Genomic DNA, 27,274 nt, shown 5'->3' with positions numbered 1-27,274 from the left:
GGCCTTTGTGACCAATTCTGCTCGTGATATTCATGGACAGGATTTTAAGGTGGTGAGTAGAGCATTAGGCTTTGGAACCTCAGAAGGCTTTTTGCGGATGATGTAGTTCATTTGGCTTCATCAGGCTGTCCCCTGCTGTGTGCACTGGGGCAGTTTGCAGCTGACTGGGAAGGGGTAGGGATCAGTCAGCACCTTTAAGTCCAAGGTCATGGTTCTCAGCTGGATAATGGTTGATTGCTCTCCCCGGATCGGGGGGGGGGGCAGTTGCTGCCCAAGTGAAGGAGTTTAAGTATCTCGTGGTCTTGTTGAGTATAGTGTTTTGAGCCTTGGCCACGCCACGATTGTACTGTGTCTCATGGTTGTCTGTTGTTCACTTCTGCGGTTCTTCATGTGGTTTCTGGTATAACTGCCGTAGCTTCTGGTATAAAAGTTATTTATGTATTCAACTTAATGCCAGGAATGTATGCAGCCGTGCATCTTCCTGTCCTACGATAACAATCAAAACCTTTTATTTTTAAAATGTATGAAATTTTATTTCACCACTTTTGATTTGATTCAAACTTAAAAAACACAGTGACAGGGTTACTAAAATTAGGCTACTTCTTCCTCTGATCTGTGCATGGCAACGCTATGAGTGCCTTGGTCGCTGGCATACACACAGAGGCCGTTCACTGCTTCCCCGCAGTGTCTTATGTAACATCCAAAAAATATCAAATTCGTAATTTAACTTCCCTGCTTTTCTAAATGTTTGGGTTGTGCTGAGGTTTGAAAACCTGGCTTCTCACTCAAATCTAAGCTGATCTGTTGGCTCTGTGTATGTTCAAATGCAGCTTAGTTAGAATGAGAGTTACTCACATTTTATAACTTAGTAAAACATAATATATTTATCTCCTGGCCCCTAAATCGATAGATCACTGCAGGGATAAGTACAGATAAAGAAACATTTCCTCTGGTCTTTTTCATGTCATAGGGGAGCAGAAGGGTAGAAGCTGGAAGGCCTGTTCTAGCTCTGCTGCTCCCACTTCTCATAAATTACATTATGGAAAGTTAATGTGATGCTGGCCTCAGTGGAAAGGATGATTCCAACTCATAGACTGTGAGCATTGTCAAGATTTTATTGAAGGCTGTGCCTCGTTGCCTTTCCAAGAGACTCAGGTGAAGCAAGGTGTGTTTGTGTGTGTGTGCGTGTGAGAAAGTGAGGTGCTTTGATGAATCCTATTCATCTTTGTTTAGATCTTAGACTTCACAGCTCACATGATGAGAGAGAAGCCGATGCACAAGGTGAAGACTAGGCCTGCACACAAATCAGGTTTTAGGAGACCATGTGTAAAAAGCATCCTTCCAACATTAACAACTTCAAACTGAAATGAGTATAGATTCCGCTGCAGCACTTCAATCTATTCTCCTTGATTGTGTTTTCATTTCTATTGCAGATCTTAGAGCTCCTGACACATGTAAGTCTTCCAGAGACAATGGATTGATAATGAGGAAACAGCACCTAAACAGGTGGCAGTATCATCCTGCACGATTACAACTAATAGAGGGAATATTTTAACAGCAATACTGTCTCACACTGTGTTTAAATTGAAACAGGAACTAGTTTTAAGGCCTTCATGATGAAGGAATTCTTTTTAACGAGTGATCGAGTTCGCATTTTTGTTAGCCCGATTTCTCATGAATGCCTTGCTCACAGTCTTCAAATTTAATCCAGATATGTAAGTTCGGCTGAAGAATTATTTTTGAATATATTTTGATTCTAGTTAAATCTTAAAGGAAAATATGTTTCATGCAGCTTCTTTAAACAAAGGGTTCCAATTATCCGCATGTCAGAATGAATCGTGACCTATTAGCACCACATTTTCTCTAACACTATTAAGAACATATTTCACAAGTTCTGGGAAATAGATTATCTACAGAAATGTGTTGCCATATTTATGCTAATTCAAGAGACAACATTACATTCTGCATATATATACCAGTAATATTTCTAGTCTCCATTTTGGATCTATAATTTCAAAAGACTATGCCTCATATTTCATGACAATTCTCCCAATGGTCATTGAGATATTTTTCAGTCTCCACCAAAATGGTGGACTTATTATTTGACAGTCAGACTGACAATGGTTTCCCTAGAGCCATTCAGCTAGCAGGGCACAGGACTGACACTATTGAATAATTTTCTGATTCAACATGTCACCCAAGCGTCCTGCTGTGACAGTAGACGAAAGACAGGGCCTGAAGCTCTCTTCAGTATGTGACATTATTTGCCATGACTAGCTTGTAAAGTAGCTGGCTACTTTTAGCAAGAATTTAGTTTCCCTACTTTGAGTGCAGAGCAGCAGCATCACCAGGGGTTTTTAATGAGCTTAACAAGCAACTAATCAATTAGTCAAACAGACTGAAACCATTCACAAGGATATGTCCTACAAAAGATTAAATATGGCTACCTGCTTATACAAGCATAGCACTACTAGAGCAAAAACTTAACAGGGTATTGTTAAGTCTAGTGTGACAGATGACTTAACAAAAACAACTAGAGCATCTGATCTGGGAAGATGTCCCATGTCAGTTTGTGGTAATTTTGATAAAAAACAACTGGATATAGTTATGTGCTCTATTTATAGATTAGAATAATAAACTCTTACAAAAGGAGCCAATAATGGGGATTCTTATACTTGGTAAACTTGAGACTCTGGGCTGTTAGTAATTCAGCTTCAGTTGGTTACACTCTTCGTTCGATGCTTCCTCATTAGATCCCCTTCCTAGCTTCTTCCGTTGCAACCATCAGCAGATCAGGAGGAAGCTATTTATTACAGCGCTCATATCTGATGGGTCCGCGCTGTGCTGATTCCCACTTCATATTTCAAGCTCATAACAGTGATAATAATACAGCCGTGGCAAGGAAATTAAGATTTGAAATATGGAGGCACAATCTCCATGTTACCCTGTTATCAGTTTCTTACACATTGTACCAACAAACAATGTTTTTGTCTCCAACTCCTCCTGAACTCTGGAGATGAGACGGTAGAAATGTTTCTATTTGCATATCCGACGCTGATAATTACTTTTATGCTGAAATTAGGTCTAAATGTATGCATGAGGATTTTCCTTCCCTCTCCTCCCCTTCACCGGTTTTCCAGCCAGAATGGATGCAGTTGCCACGTGAAAAATCTCGCTAAACCTCACATATAAATGAATATGGGGTATCAGTTTGCTTTATTACTAAGTTATTCATGATATAGCACAGCTGCAAAAGAAAACTGCCGGGCTGTAGGTGTGAGGCCTCACTCAGACCTCAACCAACCAGAGTAGATCAAACTAAATTGGCCATATTATTAGAAAATGCTAACTACATGTGTTTTGCTCCATATGAGTTTGCTCCATCTGATCTGACACTAGTTCTTGTCCACAGTGGAGTGGGGGGTAATGTACAGGCAAATAGGAGTGTTATGGTGTCAGCTGTCCCACGGGAACTGCTCGACATGGCCAGAGGTCATTGACCCCCATCACGACTTCCTCTCTGTATCGACATATCTCATCGCCTCCTTCTCCCTCTCCCTCTCATCCTCACACTTTCATCAAAACTGCACAAAGGAGCAACTGAGCTACTTGAAGGGGAGATAAAGTGGCAGACGGTAATCCAGAAGAAAGAGGAGAGATAAGGAGGGGAAGAATGAGGCAGAGCAGATGACAAGATTTCCCCACTTGTTTCTTTTCCCATGTTAATTACAGAATTTGTCCTCCAGGATAGGAGAAGGAGGGGGAGGGGGGGGGGGGGGACAGCTTGCTGCAAGATCCGTGTGAAGCTTGATGTCTCTGAGCCGATAAAAAGGAGTGGGTTTCATTAACAAAGAGCTGCTGTTCAGCCGTCACTGATACACCTTAGCATGAATAAGGGAGGAGTGGAGAGCACACGAAGGAAGACGAAAGGGAGGGAACAAAGTGGGAGAGGGATAATTATATTTATGTGTGCACACACATTACCTTTTGGAAACAAGATTGAAAAACTAATAAATGGTAAATGGTCTGTATTTATCGAGAACTTTTCTAGGCTTGATGACTACTCAAACTGCTTTACAGTACCGTTTTTCCCCCTTCACCCATTCACACACACCTTCATACAGTGCATCTATGGGCAGCGCTTTTTCCATGAGAACGGAACAGCCTTCTAGGATTCAACATCTTGCCCAAGGCTTGGGCACATGGAATGGGGAAGACTGGGGTTGAGCAGCAGACCCTCTTGTTGGAGAATGACCCACTCTTTCCCCTGAGCCACAGCCGCCTTGTACAAAAATGGAACTTGTGGTTTGGTCAACAAAAGAAACTAAAAAGTAGAAGCAATGTTTCCAAGACATAAATGTGGAGCATTCTGATCCGCAACTTTAGTCTTCTGCATACATGCAGCATTGGCTTCACCAACTCTGCAGTTGAAACAGCCCTGAAGAGAATTGAGAATGCTCTTAACACTGATGTCACGGCTCAGGCTGAATGTGCTGATAACATTAACATTATTCTAATATCTTTAAATAATTAATCAGGGTGGTTCTGTCTTGAATAACATTGAGAATATTGTAAAATTTTTAATTCAAAATGGAAAAACCTTTCTAATTAATATACTGTAGATGGGACAGCGCTGACCTGACCTGTTTCCACACATGACTATCTATTGAAAAAAGTACAGACTGTGAAACATGACTTTTACAGACATGATCCTGAAATATCTCAGATTCTGTGTTTGTTTACTTCATATTGCTTACCTACTTAGTTTTGGTTTTGATTTACTTCAGAGATTGAGATTGTACCATATCACAGAACTGCCTTTGTTTGTTGTCATGAGATAAAAAGTTGTAAAAGATTGTTTTCCAAACCATGCACATGATCGATTGTGCACATGGAGACACAGCTCTTGAAAGAGAAATACATAAGAACCTCTTTAGTCAGACTGTTTTAGCATGTCACACTTGGTTATTTGAGCATTTCATGTTCCTCTCAGCCCCGACCAGTACAACGTACGGAGCAGTAAAGCTGCAGGCCGCAGTACAATCAATTTAGATTCCACGAGGAAACGGTGGCATTATACCCTGGAGGGGAACTCAGACCCAGAGGAAAAATAACATTAGAAAACATTCCTGCCCTTCAAATGCAAAGCCTCCAGGCTGCTCTCCGCCTTAGACTCTTGTCATTCCTTCCCCATCTCTCTCCCATCCTTCCTGCCAAGGTCCACTTCAGCACAAGTCTCACTGTGAATATGAAATATGCTTCAGATGATTGATTGCTGGGTAAATTTGCGCATATTGAACACTCAGTATCAGTGATATCCTCCAATATTATTATTTTCCTCCATACCCATGTACTAATCTCTATATAGTCTGTGGAGTGACTCAGATAGGGGAAAAAGATAGTCGGTGAAGGGTAAGTATAATGAAATAGAGAGGATATACTTAACAATACTGTTTCTGTCTGCTCGTCTATCTTGGTTCAGTTTCATTCACTTTAGAGTGCTTTATTGGCAAGGAAATAATCATTGTTGCTACATACTGTATCTCAACAAAAAACTAAAATACATTGTATAGTTTTCTATTTTGTATTCTATATTCAATTTATTTCATTCTTATACTGTGAGAGAGGCACGGCCAGTTACAATAAATACACTACACCAATTTCTTCATCTTCTACACACATGCTTCATGAAGGAGGTGTGAAATGTATATTTCAACATTATTTAAATTGACATTTTATTAATTCTGCCTAATGTACACTATGGATTAAACGGCCAGTAGCTCGTTCTTTTCACTGGACACATGTGGACAAGCAGTGTGCTGATCTCCAGATCCTATCGAAAGCTTTTAATTTTAATTTTAAAGTGATACACTCTCATACTCTCTCCTACTCCTGTCTTTGCTTCTCGCTGACCAGATGGAGTTGTCAGGAGCAGCCGTCCACCACCAGGCCAGGAGGGATCAGGTGGTGGATGCCTGTCGTATCTACAGTGCATCCAGCCGTAAGCGGCGAGTCCTGACACCTGGAGACCTAAAACACCTTGTGGTGGATGAGGACCATGAGCTCATCTATTGCTATGTCCCCAAGGTGGCCTGTACCAACTGGAAACGGGTCATGATGGTGCTCACAGGTCGGGGCAAATACAGGTGAGTTCGGCACCTGTCACTCAGAGTAGCCTACTCGGGGCCATTTATTAAGCTTTTACTTTGACTACTCTGTGATTGAAAATAATAATTTAAATAGCACTTATCAAAACCAGAGATTCCAGAGGATACAGGAATATTCATCAAAAGTGAGGTATTAAGATAAAGAAAAATGACCCCAGAAATAAAACAATAAAAATTTAAACACAAATAAGCATTGTAAAAATATATTCAAAAGCCTTCAGACAGAACTGTGTTCCCAGAAGATATTTAAAAGAAGATATTGATTTGCAAGTATGGGTTAATCAGGCCCTAACACTAACAGCTCTGTCCCTTTTAGTCTGATATCCTGACATGTGAAGAGCAGGTTCCTGTTGAGGACCTCAGGCTTACATGCAGGTTGATAAGAGGAAAGTATTTCAGAAGCATAGATTGGGACCATGAAGTTCTTTAAAAGTAATTTGTAGAATCCTATAATGGATTCTCTGATAACGTGGTTGCCAATGTCGAGACATGAGGAGAAATGTAGCATGATCTTTTTTGGTAGTATAGTCTGGCTGCTGCAGTTTGAACTATTTGAAGTCTATGGATAGTTTACTGTAGATACATTACAGTAATCTAAGGATGAGGAAATGAAAGCATGTGTGATTTGTTAAGCTCGGATCTGAAAAGATTTTAGCAATGAACCTTGATTGATTGATTTGGACTACTTTTTTGGAGACAAAAACAAAATAATTAGTGTCATTAGTAAAGGATTTTAATTATATGTGCACATTGTTATGATCAAGATAAGGATCTCATTTGTATCTGGATTTAATTTTCTATTAGTAATACAAGGACATGAATGCTTGTATTTTGCCATTGTTCCTGACAGTATCCTGTGCCTCCTTCCATAGTGACCCAATGGATATCCCTTCAAACGAAGCTCATATTCCGTCCAACCTGAAGACACTGAACCAGTATAGCATTGCAGAGATCAACCACCGTCTCAAAAACTACCTCAAGTTTCTCTTTGTCCGCGAACCCTTTGAGAGGCTGGTCTCCGCATACCGTAACAAGTTCACCCTCAAGTACAACTCGTCCTTCCACAAGCGCTTTGGCACCCGTATAGTCCGTCGATACCGAAAGAATGCCACACAGGAAGCCCTGCTCAACGGTGCTGATGTCAAGTTCAAAGAATTCACAGAGTACCTGGTGGACCCAGCCACACAGCGTGATGGCCCACTCAACGAACACTGGCAGACTGTCTACCAGCTTTGCCACCCATGTCACATCCACTACGACTTGGTGGGCAAGTACGAGACACTGGAGGAGGATGCAAACTATGTGTTACGGTTGGTTGGTGTCAGCGACTCCCTCCACTTTCCAAGTTATGCCAAGTCCACCCGCACCACAGATGCCATGACGGCCCAGTTCTTCAGCAATATCAGCACTCAAGAGCAGATCCAACTCTACCAGCTTTACAAGTTGGACTTCCTCATGTTCAACTACTCCACACCCAGCTACCTCCGGCTGGACTAACAGAGGACAGAGCTGGTACTCTGAGAATTGTTGCCTTGTTTAAGGAGAGGCAACAACATGAGGGAAGGGCAGAATTTTTTGGAAGCAAACTTGATTTTAAAAACTGTTGTTGTACCTTGCGGGTGTGTGGTCTGAAATAAACATAGAAGGAAAAGAAGGAATTCATGCTCGTCTGGGCATAGGTTGGATGATGTCACTCTGGGTGATACAGAGAACACTGACTGGATTAGAATGTGGTCCAAATGGAGCAGACACGTGAAAAGACTAAAATGAGAGGGTGAAGCAGGTCTTCAAGATGTTTTAAAGGGGGAACTTATCCTCAGAGGACAGACTTGAAGAGGGACCCCCCTGATGAAGTTCCCTACACATTTATATAAACTGCTGACAAATTAGGCTGCTTTCAATTGTGCAAAGAAATCAGCAGCCTTGCACGTGCCCTGAGCCCAATGCATCGTGGGAGCTAAGCTTATCTCCCCCTCCTCTGATCAATAGAGAAACTCCGCCAAATTGTAAAAGACAATTCATGTCCTTTGCTGCCATGCCCGCATGGTGTGTTAGCACCAAACACCCTTGCCCTCATTAAATTCATACATTTCAGAGGGAAACTGGCTCATCACCACCTCAAGGACGCCTTGTGATGGATGGCTACTGACTTAATTATCATGACCTCTACATCTGTAACTATAGTGGCATGGCTTTCAGCCATCAGTTTCGACCAATCAAGTTCTGTCACTGGTCTCTATCATTATGATGTTGGCAAAAGGTACCCTTGTATTACACACAGATGACGTCTACTACAAAAGTGAAGTATGGCCTTGTTTAATAAAACATTGCCTGAAACGACCCTTAACACTTTGAACTACAGAATGTGGTTGGAAAGGGACAGGAATGCGCTCACAGGATTGGATGGTCAAAGACACTCTGCGTGGTTGTAAAAGGGTAAAAGTTTCTGAATCTTCTATCCCCGCCCTCCTGCATCCCATCCAGGGTCAACAAATCCAGAGCCACATCCACAAACCCCTGGTTCCATTGTCTTTCTTTAAATTAAGATGATAATTTTGTCTATATGCTTAGTTTTGTTTATATTGGAGCATTGCTGCGAGCAGCAATTACAAAAGATTATTTAATTAGCTTTGTTCATTTAAACTAAAATAAATAAATAATGTTTTGTTTTCCTGAGCTAATGAACGTTGTAAAGTATTTTTAAAGTTGAACTGTTATTAAGAGTTCTGTCATGTTGATTTATTTTTTCACAACTTGCCTCTGGTACCATTACGTTATCAGTGCATCAAAGCACTTTCATCTCTGAAGGGCGGTGCGTTTTGACCAGTGGCTTTGTCTTTCTGTGGCTGAGATCATCAGAGATTCATGGGGGATTTTCAATTTCCTGTTCGGCGCCATAATGGTGGTGAAAGCGTCAAAGATCCACACTTAGTTTTCAGTGCACATCATTGCCACCAAGAAAACCCATAGGACGATAACCCCATCCCCAACCAGATCAAGAGAGGTAGCTGCTGTTCTGAGTGTCCATATCAGTAATCTCCTGCCCACATCACCGAATCAGATACTATCTCATAATGTAATGTGATTGATGTAAGCAATGCTAAGCAATGTCAAGGTTAATAACTGCACTCTCCATCATCCTGTGAATTGGATTAGGGCTGTTGTGTAAGCATTACACAGGAGGGAGCACGAGAGAGGAGGAGGGGAAACAGAGAACAGGTGACCTGTCTCACTCACAATGACAAGAGCAAAAGAAAGTCGTTTTGATTTTTGCACATTTTTTGTAAATTCTAAATCACTTCACCTTCAAAGCAAAAGTAACATTTTTGAAAAAGCTGCATCACTTTGTTGTATTTGATGGAACCAGAGATTTTCTCACTCTCTGTTTGTAGACTGAGTTTAACCAAGCCCTAGTTTTAAAGGAATCTGAAGGGTATATTTTATTATGTGTTATCCATCACTCCTGCTGGTAAATAACTTAAACTTAAATAACAATGAAATATCTCACAGATTCAGTGTCGAGAAGTTGCTGATGAGCACATTACCAAGAAGCCCCCCCCCCCCCCCCCCCCCCTCCAAAAGCCCCAGGTTCCCTTAGTGAAAATTGGTTTGTGGTAATCTGATAAATCGTAACTTTGTTTAGGAATATGGACGTATGCGTATGCACTACTAAAGCCCCACATCAGTCGCTGTGATTTACACATCACATCTGAATGTGTATCATGCCCCACTGCAGAGTTGACAGTAACTAGTACATTCTCCTGTGGATTGTGCCAATGAGTCAGAAAGACTACAGGTCCCTGTGCACTGGTGACTGACTTTATAGTCATGGAGAGGGAGGTAAAAATTCCAGAAAGCATTTCCATTGAACACAGAATGAGTAAATGCACCTGAGTGCAGGGTGAGTCATCAAACATTTAAACAAAGAGAAAAGACAGATTTAGATGTAAAACATACAAGGATATTGGTTTTATAATAATACGATACTTATTAACTGTAGTAGCATCTTCAGTCCAGCTTTGCAGTGTATTAACACAGTTTATACACGGACAAGACCGAGAACTTTTTACTTCTACTAAACTGATTGATTACTTAATAACTCTATATTGCAATTCAAGGACAGATTAGCTCCCCAATAAAGTTTAAGTTGTGACCCCATGTTTTTAAGATTCAGTTGGTGGGTGAAATATCTGCATAACTCTGGTGGATGCTTTAGCTTCAGGCCTCCTCATGTAGTGGTAAGTGTAAATGTGTACATGCCTGTGTGTGGCTGGTGATGTGTCTTTTTTTCCTGTATTTACCCTCACAGCAACATCTGGCTCTAATAAAGTAGAAATGCTCCTGGCCTTACCTGTAGCCCTGGGCCTGCAGAAACAATGGCTGTATTCTCAGCACAGCTTCGTCACATTAGCACTTCTGCTGATGATGATGCCACTCAGCATCTTACCCAGCAGTTGCAGGGAGAGGCAACACCTCTCCACTTTAACAAACCAAGTGGGCGCGAGCATAAACTGCTCTTTAGCCCCAGAATGGGAGACAAACGTTACACGAAGGACCTCCTAACCTACAAACAAGTCACCACAGGGGTCTATATTTTCTCCTCTTCAACCTCCCCTCAAAAGTGGCCTCCTGTCTTAAAAAAAAACAGAATCAAGTCAGTGTCAATGATCCGTAGCGTCCCTGTTGGGAAAGGGCAGCCTGTTCAAACAAACCGAGGTGGCATAAAATCCCCACAGAGAACTAAGTGAGCACCGAGGCCATGGCTGATTTCCTGCCTCAGATAGAGACACGCCAGCACAGTTGGAGTGTTATTGTCCTCATTCTTTACTCCAGTCTGCAAAAATCCATTCATTTCCACTGCCCAGCTGTCTCATTCTGTAGGGAGTTATTATATTCAAGTCAAGCTGACAGCTTTATTTATGTTGTTTTTAAACGACGTCTATTATTAGACTGAAATATTAATTTGCTATTTTGCCGAAGACACAGGACATCCTCAAAAGATAACTGATTATGTTTTTCTCACGCACGACTGGAATACGTGTGTGTGTGTCTTTTTTTTACAATTATCATAAATTGATCCATCTTTGGATCCATCCAAAAGCCTATTGTCATACGGTAGTCGTCTACAGCAGTTAAAGGAAAGCTATCTGTATCTAAATTATGCTATCAAGCTATAGTCAGGAGCCACTGAAGCTAAACTGAATGCCTGTTAGCGGTAGCTTCATGTTTGTCATACACACATCCGCATGATACAAATCTTCTCTTCTCACTCTCAGCAAGAAAGGAAAACGTGTACTCCCCCTGTCTTTATCGGGAAAAAGCTATTAAGAGTAAAACTTAGTAAATAAAGTTTCTCTAGTTTTTCAGGTTTCATTCTGGATCTTGTTTGTCACCAAAAACATTATATACGAAAAGAAATCCCTATATAAATATTACTGTGGTTCAATTCATTGGCACAGAATGACAAAGCAGGAAATTTTGATCAGCTTCTCTCCGACAGTTTCAGTTAGGACATATCTACAGACGGAGAGCAGTTTTTTGTACAGACTAGACATAATGTTATTTACGCCGCTACTGTTTTTCAGCTGGTAGGTTTGGATATTATATAAATTAATTACTCTGGTTTCCTCAGACACACACAGACACATACACGCTCTTGTCCCTTACTTTATGAATGACAAAAATAAAAATAATCGTCAGTGAATTTGGCTTGATGGATAATTCTACTATAGTTGCTGAGATCTGAGAGAACATCAGAAAATATCAGTGGAATACAAGTCAGTGAACTAGTGGGACAATGAGCAGTCGGAAAATCACACCGGTTATGAACGAGCCAATGGTTTCAACCACTTTGTTTGGAGGAGGATACTCCAGAGGAGAGTGCGTCTGAAACATCAGTCATCCCAACATTCAAATTAAAATCAGTGTTTCCACAACTCAGCAACTTCAATGACCACATGTCTGATACAACCACAAATCCAATGGATCTGTGTCTGATTCAGCCAGCTGGTAAAATAGCTGACCATACAAGGTTTGATTTGAGTCTTCCTGAAGAACAACAACTGTGGCACACACACCCATGAGGACCATGTGAGGCTGGATGAGGATTATCCTGCTGCATCTGAAAACTGAACGATCAAAACGTTAAATCCGTCACTGTTTATAGACAGACCCCTGGCGTTTGACTTTAACATTACATATTATAGAAGCTTCTTCTAATGAACTGATTAACAGAAGTTGTCGGACAAGCCCACATTAGCGTGGCCTCAGTGAGCCTGCCATGTTTTGTCTGGTGCATCCTCTTTCACTGAGCAGAGGTCACACACCTCCAGATGGTGTGGATGATGCACTGTAACCTGTACAGTGTGTGCGTGACCTTATGAGAAAGGTGATCAGGATCAATAGTGTCTGTTATTGAATTAATTCCACAACAGCAGCATTTTTCACCATTGTGTCTATCAGAGTTCCTTGTGTTGTTCAATTGGAGCTCTGTGTGTGTGCATCTGTGCTGTACCCGCTCTGCCTTAGAGCAGTATTTATTTATTTATTCCACCCACACTCCTTCTTCGCTATCACCATGGCAACACACCTAAACTCTTTGTTTCCTCTTATTTCCTCCCGGGACAGTCGCCCATTTTCTCGCTGTCCCGGGAGCTGGTTGTGCTCAGTTCATTTTCAGGCTTACTCTCTGAAGTCCTGAATAATTGAGTGTGTTCTGTGCGGGAGAGTGGTGTTGTCCCTGCAGCAGTACGTTCATCCTGTCTGATATTTTCACAATAAAATAACACTGAAACTCAACAGTGTCTCCCACTGCTTATTTCACATGAGGACGGTAAAATGTGACCCAGAGATATCCATGCAGCCGTCACGCATCTGTCAAAATATAATATACTTTTGATGGATATTTACTGTGTACACACATACTAGAAGAAATTACGTTAGTGTAAAACGATTACTTTACCCATTTCCATATCTCAGTTATAATCCAGTGATTTGCTCACAGGCTATTCTGGCAGATGTTTCAATGGGACAGTCCATCTCTCTGCTGTCATCACGTTTTGTGCTGCTTCACTCCACTGCAGCGGTGTCACAAGTTAAAGCCGGACCTACAGATATGTGAGAGAATCAGTGACTGGAGTTTAGAGTGTAAAGTTTAACCCAAGTAAAGTAACAATGTCTGTTGATTTCTTGAATTAAAGTTAACTATGCTCACTTTTGTTTCATCTAAAGCAGTGATTTTCAACCTTTTTTGAGCACATTTTTTACATTTACAAAATCCTGGGGCACACCACCAACCCAAATGACACAAAATGACACTCTATGGCCTAACACAGTACATAATACATATAGTTAGTTATATAGTTCCTAATTGTATTAAAAAGTACTATTTTAATTACTTTTTACTTTTCTACTTTTACTATTATTACTCTTATCTTTTAATGAGCACAAATTTAATCAGATTTATGAAACAATCTTTGATTTAACTAAACTTTATTTAATGGAGACATATTATGCCAATTTTACCACAAGTTGATATGGTTCCTTGGGGTCTTAATGAAATGTCTTTAACATATTTTGGTCAAAATATCACAAGGATCATTTAAAACAGCACCTTTTTACCCTGTCTAAAACTGCCCTCCTCAGAGTGACCGGTTTTGAGTGCCAACACTTACTCCCGCCGTTTACCCGCGCTTCATTGAATTTCTTCACTTTGACATTCAGAGCACTGGGCAGAAATCACATCGCGTCAACACCCACCGTGGGCCTTCGCGATGCTTTGTTTTAATTAAACAGTCGGCTTCCCCTGGTCCGCACCAGTTCTAAGTCAGCTGCTAGGCGCCAGCACGGCACACCTGACGATCTCACACGGCACACCGGTTGAAAATCACTGATCTAAAATACCGAGGGTATATGTTTCCTAATTCACCCACCATACACCCTGGAGACAAGAACACCTCAAGACCAGACTCGGGGCAGTTATAGACAGAGCAGGGCAGAGACTTTGCTTTCCGCTGCGTCATAGATTTTATTGTACCCCAAGAGGATGCTGAGGGTCGCAGTACAACAACGAGACAAGCAATAGATCGACCGGTTGAAGTAGCCTGCAGAGGGTTTGTATCCACATCAACATCAAGGCTACTCCGGGCGATGAGAGTGCAAGGAAAGTTCCAAAGGCAAGCAGTTCAAGATCTCTCCAGAGCTGCTGAAAAGGGCAGTCAGTGGCTCTAAAAGAAGAAAAGACTCCACCTGTGTCTAAACTGAGTAAATGGCACCTGAGGGGTGAGTCCTGGATGCCGCGGTTTGCTATTGGACCATCTGGAGTCGTTTTGGGCCTATCAGGGCCCACTTGATAATCGAAAAGGCACTATAACTCACTGTGTTTCGTCCATAGGTTTAATAACTGCGCTACAAAATGTCCGGGTCTCATTTCCCAAAAGTATCTTATAGCGAAGATGATGGTTATGTCCTTCCTGTGTGGCTCCCAAAAGCACTGTAACTGAAGTGGGATGATTAATGTGTCCAGGCTGAGTCCATGCTGCAGTTCAAGGTCCAGGTTTGAATCTAGCCAGGGCTATCCCTTCTCTCCCCTGCCTCTCCTGTCTACATGTATCTATACAAATTAATCTAAAAACTATTAGAAAATCAAATCAATCAAAATCTGCAAGCATAACCATAAACCATTATAATTGTTTTGACTGTTGTATTTTTCATTTTTTATGTTTTTGTAGTGGTATTTTTTATTTATAAAACTAGTTAAAAGAGTAATATTCAAATTATGAATCAAAACTGCAGCAAAACACTGATTTGAGAACGTATTCCTATGTTCTTTCAATTTTGAAACCAGCTGCTAGGCTCATTTTAGTGTACCATGCTAACTGACTTCCTTCACAGTAATCATAAAGGGTAGCAAGCTAAACTTCTAGCTTTAAAGTAAGCTTTGTTTTTATGAACAATTCTAAATACAAAAATAATTCTCTTTGTTGTTTACAACATTTTAACTTCTAAGATTTCAATATTTCTAATGTGCAAACCCTTCAGACAGGTAAATACATTCTTCCTTTTCCTCTTTCTTCAGCACAAAAAGCTCTTAACAGCAAGTACATGCACAACATCTTAATCTGTTTTGGGAAAGGTGGGCTAGAAATATAAGAGTGTTCATTAAAATAATCATAAAAACCCATAACTTTTAAGATAGAACATTATTATATTCCAAAACCAGCTAAAACTTATGTCACATAAGCCACTAATGAAGCTAGCATAAGTTCAGTCAGGAAGACCTAACCTGCATATTGATCAGCTGATGTGGGTGTTCCTAAGCGTCCAATCAGGTCTGCCGCGGTCTCTTTCAGCCAATCATTCAGCACCTGTCAAACTTTAAAAATCCCTTCTCCTCTTTTCCGCAGTCAGCTGACTTTCTGTGACGCGCATAACCCCTCTTCCACCCCAATCTCCTCCAGTCTCCAGCAGAATATTCATCACCCTCCCGGATCCCGACCGCAGCAGATCGTATGCATAATCCCACATCATCAAGGTCCACATCATGGACTTTGCCTCAAAATATACTTATTACTCGTGGCATCTTTGCACTTCTGGCCGTCCTGGAAGACGGATCCCTGGCATGCGGCTATTCCTGAGGTTTCTACGTTTTTCCTGTCAAAAAAGGTCTTAGTCTTGTTGAGGGTTAAGGACAGAGGATGTCACAATTGGCGAAGTCCAATAGGACAATTCTTACGAATATGAGCCATCCAAAACAATCGATTGACTGATGAACCACCACAAGTGTCTAGACCCCAGGGGGTATTCCTGTTCAATGCCCTGCTCCACCCCTTCTAATCCTGATGACATCTCAAAGGGGTCTAAAATGCCAAAGACTGTAAACATTCACATTGCTTTTGTGCGTTTGAAAATAGTAGAAGCTAATGGTGATAGTGTTGAAAAAGCTGAATGTATCATAGGCTTGACAGAAAGCCAGCCCTCACCTAAACACTAAATATGCCATCCCCCAATTGCGTAATTTACAAAATTACAACCTGCCGATATCGACACCCCCCACTCAGCCATCCCCCATCCCCAAGGACAGAGAGTCCTGTATGCAGGTGAGTGTCCTGTACTTGATGCTGCTAACTAAATCATAGGATCCGCAGTCTCTTTGGCGCACTCTCCGTGCTCTTTGGGACCGTGCTCTTTGGCTCACTCTCTCACCTCTCTCCCATTCAAACTCACTGATCATCTGTTGCAATCAGAGAAACCGTCAGGGCAGGATTCAGCATGAACTAGATAAGGCTTTCACTGTGCGTATAAATGTCAAACACACACACGGGCGAATTGAATAATGAATCATGAATGAGAACCATTTAGATTCATTAAACAACTTTCCCTGTTTAAAAATTGATTTAAACACAGCAGTAATCTAGAGATATCTCATTACAACGACAAAATATGACAACTTAAACCAACTTTTCTCCGCTGACCAGTTGTTGACTATCCCCCGTGGTAAAAATCAACAAATCTACAACACCCAAAGAGGGACCTGCAACAAAGGCAGCATCTGCCTGAAGGCCCTGTCTTGTTTTGGTCTTTCTTCGCACCAGCTTGTGTTTTGGCACAGTTTTGTTGCTGATGCTGTATGATTACAAAACAATTACACAAATCTCATTGTTTGAATGAACATTCAGTCGTGTCCATGTGCACTGACATGACAAACACTGTAAATTACTTAGCCTACAATATATTTAGTATACAATACTGGAAACAATGATTGAAAGGGCAATCTACAACACAAAGCTCAGCAACCACAGTACATCCGTTGTTTTCAGCCCCTAATGAGAATGTAATATACTGCATATACTGGTGATTGGTGGAGATGAGCTGTAGGTGTGCCAGGGACCTGAGAGGTGAAACCACACCCACAACCACACCTGCTATACCAATCACAGACCATGGCAGTACATACATGTAAGAGAAGGTGAAGGAGAATCCACATTTGAGAACTCTATATGGTCAATGCACTGTTAGTGTTTTCTAGTCAAGCCCCATGAGACGAATTGTTATTTGTGAATGTGGGCTATACAAATAAAACTTGATTGATTGATTGATTGATTGTCTTGATGATCACTCATAGCACTTCACAGTACAGTCTAGCCTTCCACCCACTCACACATCCATTCATGCAATGGATCTATGGGAGCACTTCTTCTATCATAGATCAATCATACACTGCTTGAACAACTGTCAGGGGCAATTTGGGGTTCAGTATCTAAATCATTGTGGAGTCTTCACTGCTCTCTCACCTGGTTCTCTTTCTGCCGACTCCATCCTGTCATCTCTCCCTCCTCCTCACCCTGTCTATCCTCCTCTATCCCGCTTTGTGCTGTCAACAAAACGGAGACAGTATAGTCAATAAGAGCTGTGGGCAAAACAGTCATGTAACATCATTTTGATCTGATTCTCATTTCCAGTGAGGGTTTATTCAAATGTTTCAATGCATTGTCTAATAATTGTACAGTAAATATACCACAAGGTTCAACTCTATTAGAAAAAGAAACGTTGTGAGAACTCTAACTGAAATAAGAGTGTTCAGTTGATAATCAACCAATGATGACCCATCATTCTCTATCGAATCAAATTCAGCAATTTTATTTGCCAACGTTCCAATTTATATTAGATTAGATTAGATTGAACTTTATTGTCATTGCACAGTACAGATACATATACAACGAAATGCAGTTTAGCGTCTAACCAGAAGTGCAAAAAAGGCAGTAAAAGTGCAGAGTATTGTGCATATTAAAGTGAAAATGTAAATAAATAAGATCTGAACAGTAGAAATATAAATGGAATATTACAGTATTAACAGGAATTGTATGATATAAGAATGATGAATACACTATGAGCAGGATAAAAATATAAATATATATAAATATGAATACACTATTAGCGGGGTAATACAGTAGTACAAAAAAAAGTTAACAGTAGTGCAAATGTACAAATGTTCCAATGATCAGTGGTTGGAGGAGGGTGTGTGGTAGTGTGTGGCAATAAGAAGTGTATGAGTATTGTGCATATTAAAGTGATAAAGTAATAAATAGGCTCTGTACAGTAGAAATATATATGGAATATTACAGTATTAACAGGAATTGTAAGATATGGGGACGATGAATACACTATGAGCAGGATAAAAATATAAATATATATAAATATGAATACACTGTAGGCAGGGTAATACAGTAGTAAAAACAGTAACAGTCAGTGCAAATGTACAAATGTTTGGAGGAGGGGGTGTGGCAGTCCAAGCCAAGGGGGGGGGGGGGGGGGGGAGTATAGTTAGTAAGGAGGGTGTGTGTGTGGGGGGGGGGGGGCTGCTATCGCTGTGGTGCAGAGTTCAGCAGGGTGACAGCCGCAGGGATGAAGCTGTTCTTGAACCTGCTGGTACGGGAACGGAGGACCCTGTAACGCCTCCCAGAAGGGAGGAGGGCAAACAGTCTGTGGCTGGGGTGAGAGCTGTCCTTGGTGATGCTGCGGGCCCTCCGCAGACATCTCTTCCTCTGGACAGCTTCGATGGTGGGGAGTGTGGAACCGGTGATGCGCTGAGCAGTTTTCACCACCCTCTGCAGTGCTTTCCGGTCCGCAACAGAGCAGCTGCCATACCACGCCGAGATGCAGTTGGTGAGGATGCTCTCGATGGTGCAGCGGTAGAAATTCACCAGAATCTGAGGAGACAGCTGGGCCTTCCTCAGTCTCCTCAGGAAGAAGAGACGCTGGTGTGATTTCTTTACCAGGGTTGAGGTGTTGAGGGACCAAGAGAGATCATCAGAGATGTGGACACCCAGGAACTTGAAGCTGGTGACACGCTCAACCTCCGTCCCGTTGATATGGATGGGGGGGTGTGTGCCACCTATCTTCCTGAAGTCCACAATGAGCTCTTTGGTCTTCTTTGTGTTGAGAGCCAGGTTGTTATCGGTGCACCACTCCGCCAGGTGCTGAACCTCTTCTCTGTAGGCAGACTCATCGTTGTTGGTGATGAGGCCAATCACCGTTGTATCGTCTGCAAACTTTACAATGGTGTTGGAACCATGAACAGGTATGCAGTCGTGGGTGAAGAGGGAGTAGAGGAGAGGACTCAGCACACAGCCCTGTGGCACGCCGGTGTTTTCAGGATGAGGATGGAGGAGGTGTGGTTCTCTAACCGAACAGACTGGGGTCTGTTGGATAGGAAGTCCAGTATCCAATTGCAGAGGGAAGTGTTGATGCCTAGGTCACCGAGTTTCGTGATCAGTTTGGAGGGGATGATGGTGTTAAAAGCTGAACTGAAGTCTATGAACAGCATTTTAACATAAGAGTTGTTATTGTCCAGGTGAGAAAGTGCAGAGTGAAGTGCCGTGGAGATGGCGTCCTATGTACTCCTGTTCTGGCGGTAGGCAAATTGGAAGGGGTCCAGTGTGGGTGGTAAACAGGTTTTGAGGTGAGCCAGGAAGAGGCATAGGAGTCGATGTCCGTGTGGGAGTCCAGTGTGGCCTCAGTGGCAAACGCACTCCAGTCTGTGTGTTCAAACCGGAGCTGTAGTGCAGTGTCTGCTCCCTCTGGCCACACTTTAACTGTCCTCACTGTGGGTTTCACACGTTTGATGAGTGGTGTGTATTTGGGGAGTAGAAACAAAGAGAGGTGGTCAGACTGTCCTAGGTGGGGGAGGGGGACAGCTTTGTATGCACCAGCCATGTTGGTGTAAACATGATCCAAAGTCTTGACTCCTCTCGTGGCGCAGGAGACATGTTGGTGGAATTTGGGGAGCACAGTCTTCAGGCTGGAGTGGTTGAAGTCACCCGCAACAATAAAGGCTGCCTCCGGGTGTGATGTCTGACGTTTGCTAATGGCAGTATGCAGATCTTTCATAGCCAGCTTAGCATTAGCATCAGGGGGGATATAAGCTGCAGTCACAACATATTTGATGTTACACTGTTTCTGCTACTTTTTATCCGCGGCCACAGCACAACCTACTGTAGCGGAATGTATAACATAATTACCTTCATTCATAATGTATTTTTCGAGGAGCCGAGACCAAATATAGGTGCCTATAAAATAGCACTGTATAAAATATTAATCTTAACAAAATTTTGCCAACTAATAAGTAAGAGTGCTGATGAGTTTATTTATATTTAGGTATTTCTGACTGCAATTTGTCCTTGTGCTCAGCTGCTGGCTGTAGCTTCATGTTAGTATATGTATGGTGGTGTTTAAAGTGTCTTTTAACCCCAGCGCAGAGACAGAACACAAGGCGAAACACAGTACGAACAGCTCAAGGGTGGTTATTTTCTGATCAAAGGTGGCACGAGGACGAGAGGAGGAAGTGGAGAGGGAATGTTTGGCTCGCAGAGTCCAGGCAGCGGGAGGGATGGCAGGAGAACCGGAGAGTGAATCCTGGAGGCACAAAGAGAAACACTGTGCCTGAACACGAGTAAAGACGCGGGTGGGAAAAACTCTAAATCCACTATTTAGAGCGGCCAAGAATGGGCGACTACCACTGTAGCGTTGAAGGACTAAAGGCCAGAGCATGCTTCTGCGTTTTCACGGGCCCGGAAGCGCAAGAGCCCTTCAGGGCCCCTTACGTGCTATCGTAGCCCTTCTTACGTGCGTCGGCCAATTTTTCTAACTATACGGCAAAGCCCCGCAAGCGTCACCCGCCCGCAAGGGCTGTGATTGGTCTGCTAACTACATCATTTCCGGAGTCGCATTTCCGGTTCATGCCCGGAGACCACGGAAGATTTAGAAGAACGAATATGGACCAAATAGAAGAGCACTTGGCAGAAGAGATCCGAAACTATGACCACTAGTATAACCCGTCACTGACCGGCGGATTTTTCCGCCAGAAAAAGGCTCTGAGGAGCCGCCGTGGCGATGTAAATATATCGCTCTTTTTCGTCTCTCAAATCTCTGTCCACACAAGCGTTTTGGCTCTGGATCAGTTTGAATCCTATCCATACTAACACACCTAAACAATGCATATCGTGTGACTGCTCACGCACACTAAGCATGTGCGTGCCAGTGTACACGATTGTTGATTGCAGGGAGAGCGAGGCTAAAAACAAGAATCAGCAATGGCAAAGTGTTATTGCAGGGATATGCAGAATTAGCTGTAAGAAACACTCGTAATTGATTATCCTTGCTGCATTCTACGTCTACCTCATCGTTTCCAAATATATCAGACAGCTTCTGCTCGTCAAGATGAAAACTCAGCCCCAGAGTTTTCAAATAAAAAACTGGGTCAGCAAAGTTTGCAAACATTTCAGTTTCAGCGGCTCTAAAAGTTGTTTAGGCATCAGGCGTATCCGAAGCCAAGTTGATGCCTTGAAATAATTATTATTAGTCACTAATAGTTACTTGTTTTACGATGAACCAACGGAGAATTACCGGGTGAAGCAGACCAGAGCTTCACAGTAAGTTTCAACTCAGTGTCCTTTCTTCTGTAAACAGGAAATGAAACGACAGGGAGTGGTGTTGTTTTGAACGGATACTGAGAGCAACCACTTGCCTGTTACCCCTCAACCCACACAAATTCAGATGCACACATAGCAAGCAGGGTTCTTCGTCCTGGCTGACCTTGTGGTCTAGACTGAAATGCACACTGCCCTTTCTATGGTCTCCAACCACACACCCTGTCAGTAGGGTAGCCAACAGCAACTAGTGTACGTGTGTGTGTGTGTGCGTGTGTGTGTGTGTGTGTGTGTGTTTCAGTGGAGGTCAAAAACAGCTTCATATTTAAACCAAGAAAGAGCTAGAAAAGAGGGAGGAATGTTGTCACACATACATAACATGTTTCTTTCTTCACAAAACACCTAAAATAGATTAAGACAAGGCAAGCAAGACACATAAGCTGCCTCATATCCGTTCATCTTTAAAGCTTTGTTTTTTCCAAAGAATACACAAAAGAGCTGATTCTTTGTCATACAATTTTAAGCTACATGCTGCTTTCGCCATCAGGCTTCGTCAAACTAGTGGCTCTATCAAAAATGCCATCCCACTGTGGTTCAATCTAAGCCTAACGGGAAGAATTGAGAAGATTTATCTTAAAACTCCAGGACAAGGATTACAGGATAACTTCAGAAGTATTCGAATCTCTATTCAAACCTAGTCTGTCAGTGCTCACATTGGACCCCCCCCCCTGACCTTTCACAATTCCATTCCTAACGTGCTTAAACAAAATTCAAATGACCTCTGTGCAAAAATGTATTCAAACATTTATCTCAGCACTATACGACGCAAGTGAAGCCAAGTGGTGATTTGCATTTAAGGGCTCTGTAGTATATCAATCCTCATCCACAATAACTCATTAAGAACAGTGAAGCTTCATATTGACTTGTCACATACATTGAAAGCACTAAAAGAAGGATTCTCCTGACAAGAAGAAGCTCTTTAAAACCAAAACCAGAGTAATCATTTGAACGAGAGCAACTTAAAAGACTTACAGTGCACACATAATCGAGAACTTAAATTACACCTCTGCAGAGGCAGATTTGACTTTGCCACAGACTTTCAAGTAGGGCTGCTTGATTATGGAAAAAATCATAATCACGATTATTTTGGACAATATCAAAATCACGATTATTCAAACGATTATTATGTGCCCTTATTCTGAAGTCAATTTTATTCTTGAAATGACTATAACCGGAAGTACCAGTCACTTCCGGTTCTGGTAATCGCCGATGACGGCTATGTGTCTTATTCCTCAGTGAAACGTAAGTTATGACCATAACTATGGATCTATGAGACCGACCGATGACCGTCACCACGGTCTTAACACGAATGATGTCCTCATCTCCCTATCCTCGAGACCAAATACCAACAATGTCACGTGAGTGACCTTAAGGGGGCTGGGCTCACCGCCCATAAAGCTCCCCGGTGAGCGCAGCCGCCTCCTCCTTGTCTGAACGCCTCAGCCCGTTCTGAGTGACAAAAGAGGGTGACGGTCATCGGTCGGTCTCATAGATCCATAGTTATGGTCATAACTTACGATCTATTTCGACCTCCCTCAGACCGTCACCACGGTCTTAACACGGATGACTAGTATAATCAGGGTCGCGAAGAACAGAGGACTCTACTGCCTCACATCCTCGCCCAGCAGCTGAGAGCAGCACTGCGGAAGCCAATGGTGTGGGGGAAGCCACATTGACCCTGTAGAATCTAGAGAATGTGCAGGGAGCACTCCATGTTGCTGCTACACATATTTCTGAAAGAGGGACCCCCTTTAAAGCAGCCCAGGAAGTGGCCATACTCCTGGTGGAATGAGCTACCAAGGAATCTGGGACTGGTATGTTCTGTCCAGAATAGGCCTCAGCGATAGTATTAACGATCCAATGGGACAAACACTGTTTAGACACAGGGTGGCCGACTTTTTTACCCCCAAAACAGACAAATAACTGAGAGTATGAGCCCCTCAGAGACTTTGTGCGTGCAATATAAGCCTTCAGTGCCCTTACTGGGCACAACATAGGCAGGTCGGCTTCCTCCTGTAGTAGAGCCGGATCAGGTTGAAAAGTGCTGATCTCGATCACCTGATTTACCGTCTGATGGTTTATGACTTTAGGCAAAAACGAGGGGTTAGACAATCGTCACTTATAGACAGAGCATGCAATTCACTCACCCTTTTGGCAGAGCATATAGCCAGGAGGAAAGCTGTTTTGTAAGATAGAGACTTAAGGCTGGATTGCCCTATGGGTTCAAAGGGAGACTGCATCAGGGACCGTAATACCAAGGGGAGTTGCCACGATGGAGCCCTGGGAGCCCTGCTTGGTCGCAGGCGGTGTGCTCCTTTAATGAACTGAGACACTAGAGGATGTCTACCAACTGTAACATCTCCCATTGTCTCATGGAAGAAAGAGATTGCGGCAGTGTATACCTTAATGGTGCTAGGTGCCCTGTTAGAGTCCAAAAGTGACTGAGGGAAACGGAGAATCAGCTCAATAGGACAAGTGGCTGGATTTTCCTGTCTGTTGCGACACCATGTAGAAAAAACACTCCATTTATGGCCATAGTTAGCCCGAGTGGAGGGAGCCCGGGCATTGTCTATGGTCCTCAGGACAGCCTCATCTAACCTTTGAGAGAGGTACTGAGAAGGGGCCAAGCCCAAAGCTGCAGGATGTCTGATCTGGGGTGCCATATCTGAGCTTCTGCCTGTGAGAGGAGGTCTGCCCTGACTGGCAGGGCCCATGGTTGACCGTGAACCAGGCGAAGGAGCGTTGAGAACCAATGCCTCCCTGGCCACCTGGGGGCTATTAACAGCACCTCGTAGTGGCCCGAGGCAACCCGGTTGAGTACCTGGGGAATCAGAGGGAATGGAGGAAAAGCGTACAACAACCCTTCCGGCCATTCTTGAGATAGTGCATCTAGGCCTAGGGGACCTCCCTGGTTTTTCAGAGAGAACCACATCCTGCAGTGGGTTGTCTCTGCTGATGCGAATAGATCGGCCTGAGCCGTGCCAAACCGACTCCATAGGAGGGATACAACCTCTGGATGAAGCCTCCATTCTCCTGGGAGAGGACCAGTCCTGGACAGGAGGTCTGCTGCTCGATTTACAATCCCTGGGATAAAGATTGCTTTGAGTGAAGCCAGATGCTGAAAAGCCCAAAACAGAAGTTTCTGTGCCACCTGGAGGCAACGCAGGGACCTTGTGCCTCCCTGGTGATTTATATGATACACAGTTGAAGTGCTGTCTGTTCTTATCAAGACATGCCTGCCATGGATGGAGGAAAGGAGAGCCTTCAGAGCAAGGTGAACCGCTCTCAACTCCAGAACATTGATGTGTTCGCCACCCCAAGGGGGTATCCACGGGCCAATCACCATTCTGCCTTCCCAGACTGCTCCCCAACCTGTGAGGGAAGCATCTGTCGTCACCACTGTCTTCCTCGATGGAATGTTCCCAAGGGGGACTCCTTGGAGCAAGAGCACCCGGTCTGCCCATGGGCGTAAGGCTTGGAGACATGTGCGTGTCACACGAAGTTTCACGTGTCTGTCCAGCTTCGGGTCGAGCTTGAAGGCATTCAGCCACCTCTGAATTGGCCTGGCCCTGAGGAGGCCCAGAGGAACAACAGCTGCTGCGGCTGAAATCATCCCCAGCATCCTCTGAAAGTTGATAAATTGTAGCTGCCGGCCGAGACGGAATCGTTCCCGGAAGGCTAGAATCTTCCTCACCCTCTGAGATGTGAGGGATGCAGACATTGTAAGGGAATTCAAGCAAAGTCCCAGAAAAATCACCTGCTGCCTTGGCTCGAGGTGGCTTTTCGTCACATTTACCTTGAAACCCAAGGACCGTACATGCGACAACACCCTCTGGGTATCCTCTACAACTTGGCCAAGAGATGGAGCACAAATCAGCCAGTCGTCCAGGTAGGGAAGGATTTTTACTCCTGACAACTGGAGAGGAGACAAGGCCGCCCCAACCACTCTGGTGAACACCCTTGGTGAGAGGGAAAGGCCAAATGGCAGGACCTTGAACTGATAGGCTTGCCCCTGGAATGCAAACCGAAGAAAAGGTCTGTGGTTTGGACAAATGGGCACATGGAAGTACGCGTCTTCCAGGTCTATCGAGGTGAACCACTCTCCTCTTTCGATGGATTCTAAGATCTGACCCGTGGTCAGCATCTTGAAAGGAAGTACCTTTATGAAGGCGTTTAATCGCCTTAGGTCCAAGATGGGACGTATTCCGCCATCTTTTTTCGGCACGAGGAAATACGTGGAGTAGAAGCCAGTGAGCTGTTCGTCTGGATCTACTTTCATAATTGCATCCTTCTGCAGAAGGGTTAAAATTTCCTGTGTCAGGATTTGAGCCTGGACTGGGTCCGTGACAATCGTCATGCGGATCCTGGAGTAAGGGGGGGGCCGCCGCCGAAACTGAATTCTGTACCCCTTTGATACTGTAGCAAGCACCCATGGGTCTGACACAGTTTCTTCCCAGCTGTCCAGGCATAGCTGAGAATGAAATTCGGCGGGTGTCCCCTCACCCCTAGGCTGTACCGCCCCGAGGTCCTGAACCTCTGGGGGGGCGCCTCCTCTGGGGAGCATCTCTAGTCGAAAAACGGGGATAGAACCCACGTCGACTTTGTGAAGGCTGTTTGGAGTCACCAGAGGCTGTGAATCCTGTAGCCTGTCGCCTGTCATTCACCCATGGCTCCTTACGGGCCCAGGATGATGATCGGTGGGGAGGCTGGGAGCCCCTAAGTTTATACCTGGTAGTCGCAGCCCCTCTGAACGTGCGCTGTACTGACTCTCTGGTACGCCGAGACTGTTCAGCCTTATCTAACACACCCTGGGAGTCAGGATGAAAAACATGTGCTGGCACGACTGGCATATTGGTCAGTTCTTTCCTGATATTCTCGGTAAGAGTTGTCTGTGCCAACCAGATCTGCCTCCGAGATATCATGGCAGATGAAATAGCTGCACCAATGTCCCTTGTTAGCTGGGAATGAGTGACAAGGGCAGAGTCTATCAGGCTCATGGTGTTCTGGTCCTCTGGGTTGGCTGTTCTCCTAAGAGCTGCCAATAAAATGGCGAGTGCATTGCCCGAGCGGGCTGCTCGTGTGGCTGCATTATAAGTCCGAGACACCAGTCGGTCTGACTTATCACACTCTTTCAGGGGACAGCGTGGATTGGTGGTTACCCGCTCTGGACCCAGAGATGTTAAGGCTGCCATCTCTAGCTGTTGTGGCCGGGTACTGGGCCTCAACTCTACCCAACCTCTCTGACAGACCACGTATGGCCGCTAGGATTTGCAGCTGAGTGTCATCATGCTGACCAGCTGGGTTCTGTGAAGGTTTTGGAGCCTGTGTCTTTCTTGAGTACCGCCTGTGAACAGGGGTGTGCTCATGCCCACGTTTTCGGGGGGCTTTCCTTGAGGTGTGTCCCCTTTCATTTAGTTTGGCTGGTAGAGGCTGCACGGCCCCAGCATGAACAGACTGCTCCACCCATCTGGCTCTTTTAACACGCTCCTCCACAGGCAGCTCCACTGCTGCCACACAGGGGTTCTCAATATCATCCATTAAATGTGCCATGCCCAAACAAGTCGGGCATTCGCGGTGGCCATCTCGGGGATCCATGATACCCCGGCAATAACGGCACAAATG

General features: G+C 43.7%; 1 protein-coding gene across 2 annotated transcripts in view; it reads left to right on the top strand.

Annotated features, from left to right (window-relative positions):
- The window catches only part of chst11 (carbohydrate (chondroitin 4) sulfotransferase 11), a 59,952-nt gene extending 52,288 nt beyond the window's left edge, over window positions 1-7,664 (top strand). For both annotated transcript variants that reach the window (XM_061080353.1, XM_061080351.1), the window contains exons 3-4: window positions 5,917-6,146; window positions 7,040-7,664. In XM_061080353.1, the coding sequence (XP_060936336.1) occupies window positions 5,917-6,146; window positions 7,040-7,664 (855 nt within the window). The remainder of the gene's footprint in view (window positions 1-5,916; window positions 6,147-7,039) is intronic.
- Window positions 7,665-27,274: the final 19,610 nt, after the last annotated feature.

This window comes from Limanda limanda, chromosome 1 (assembly GCF_963576545.1).
Source record: "Limanda limanda chromosome 1, fLimLim1.1, whole genome shotgun sequence".
Taxonomy (NCBI): domain Eukaryota; kingdom Metazoa; phylum Chordata; class Actinopteri; order Pleuronectiformes; family Pleuronectidae; genus Limanda; species Limanda limanda.
Note: the sequence above shows the minus strand (reverse complement) of the source record. Positions and strands in the feature narration are given on the sequence as shown.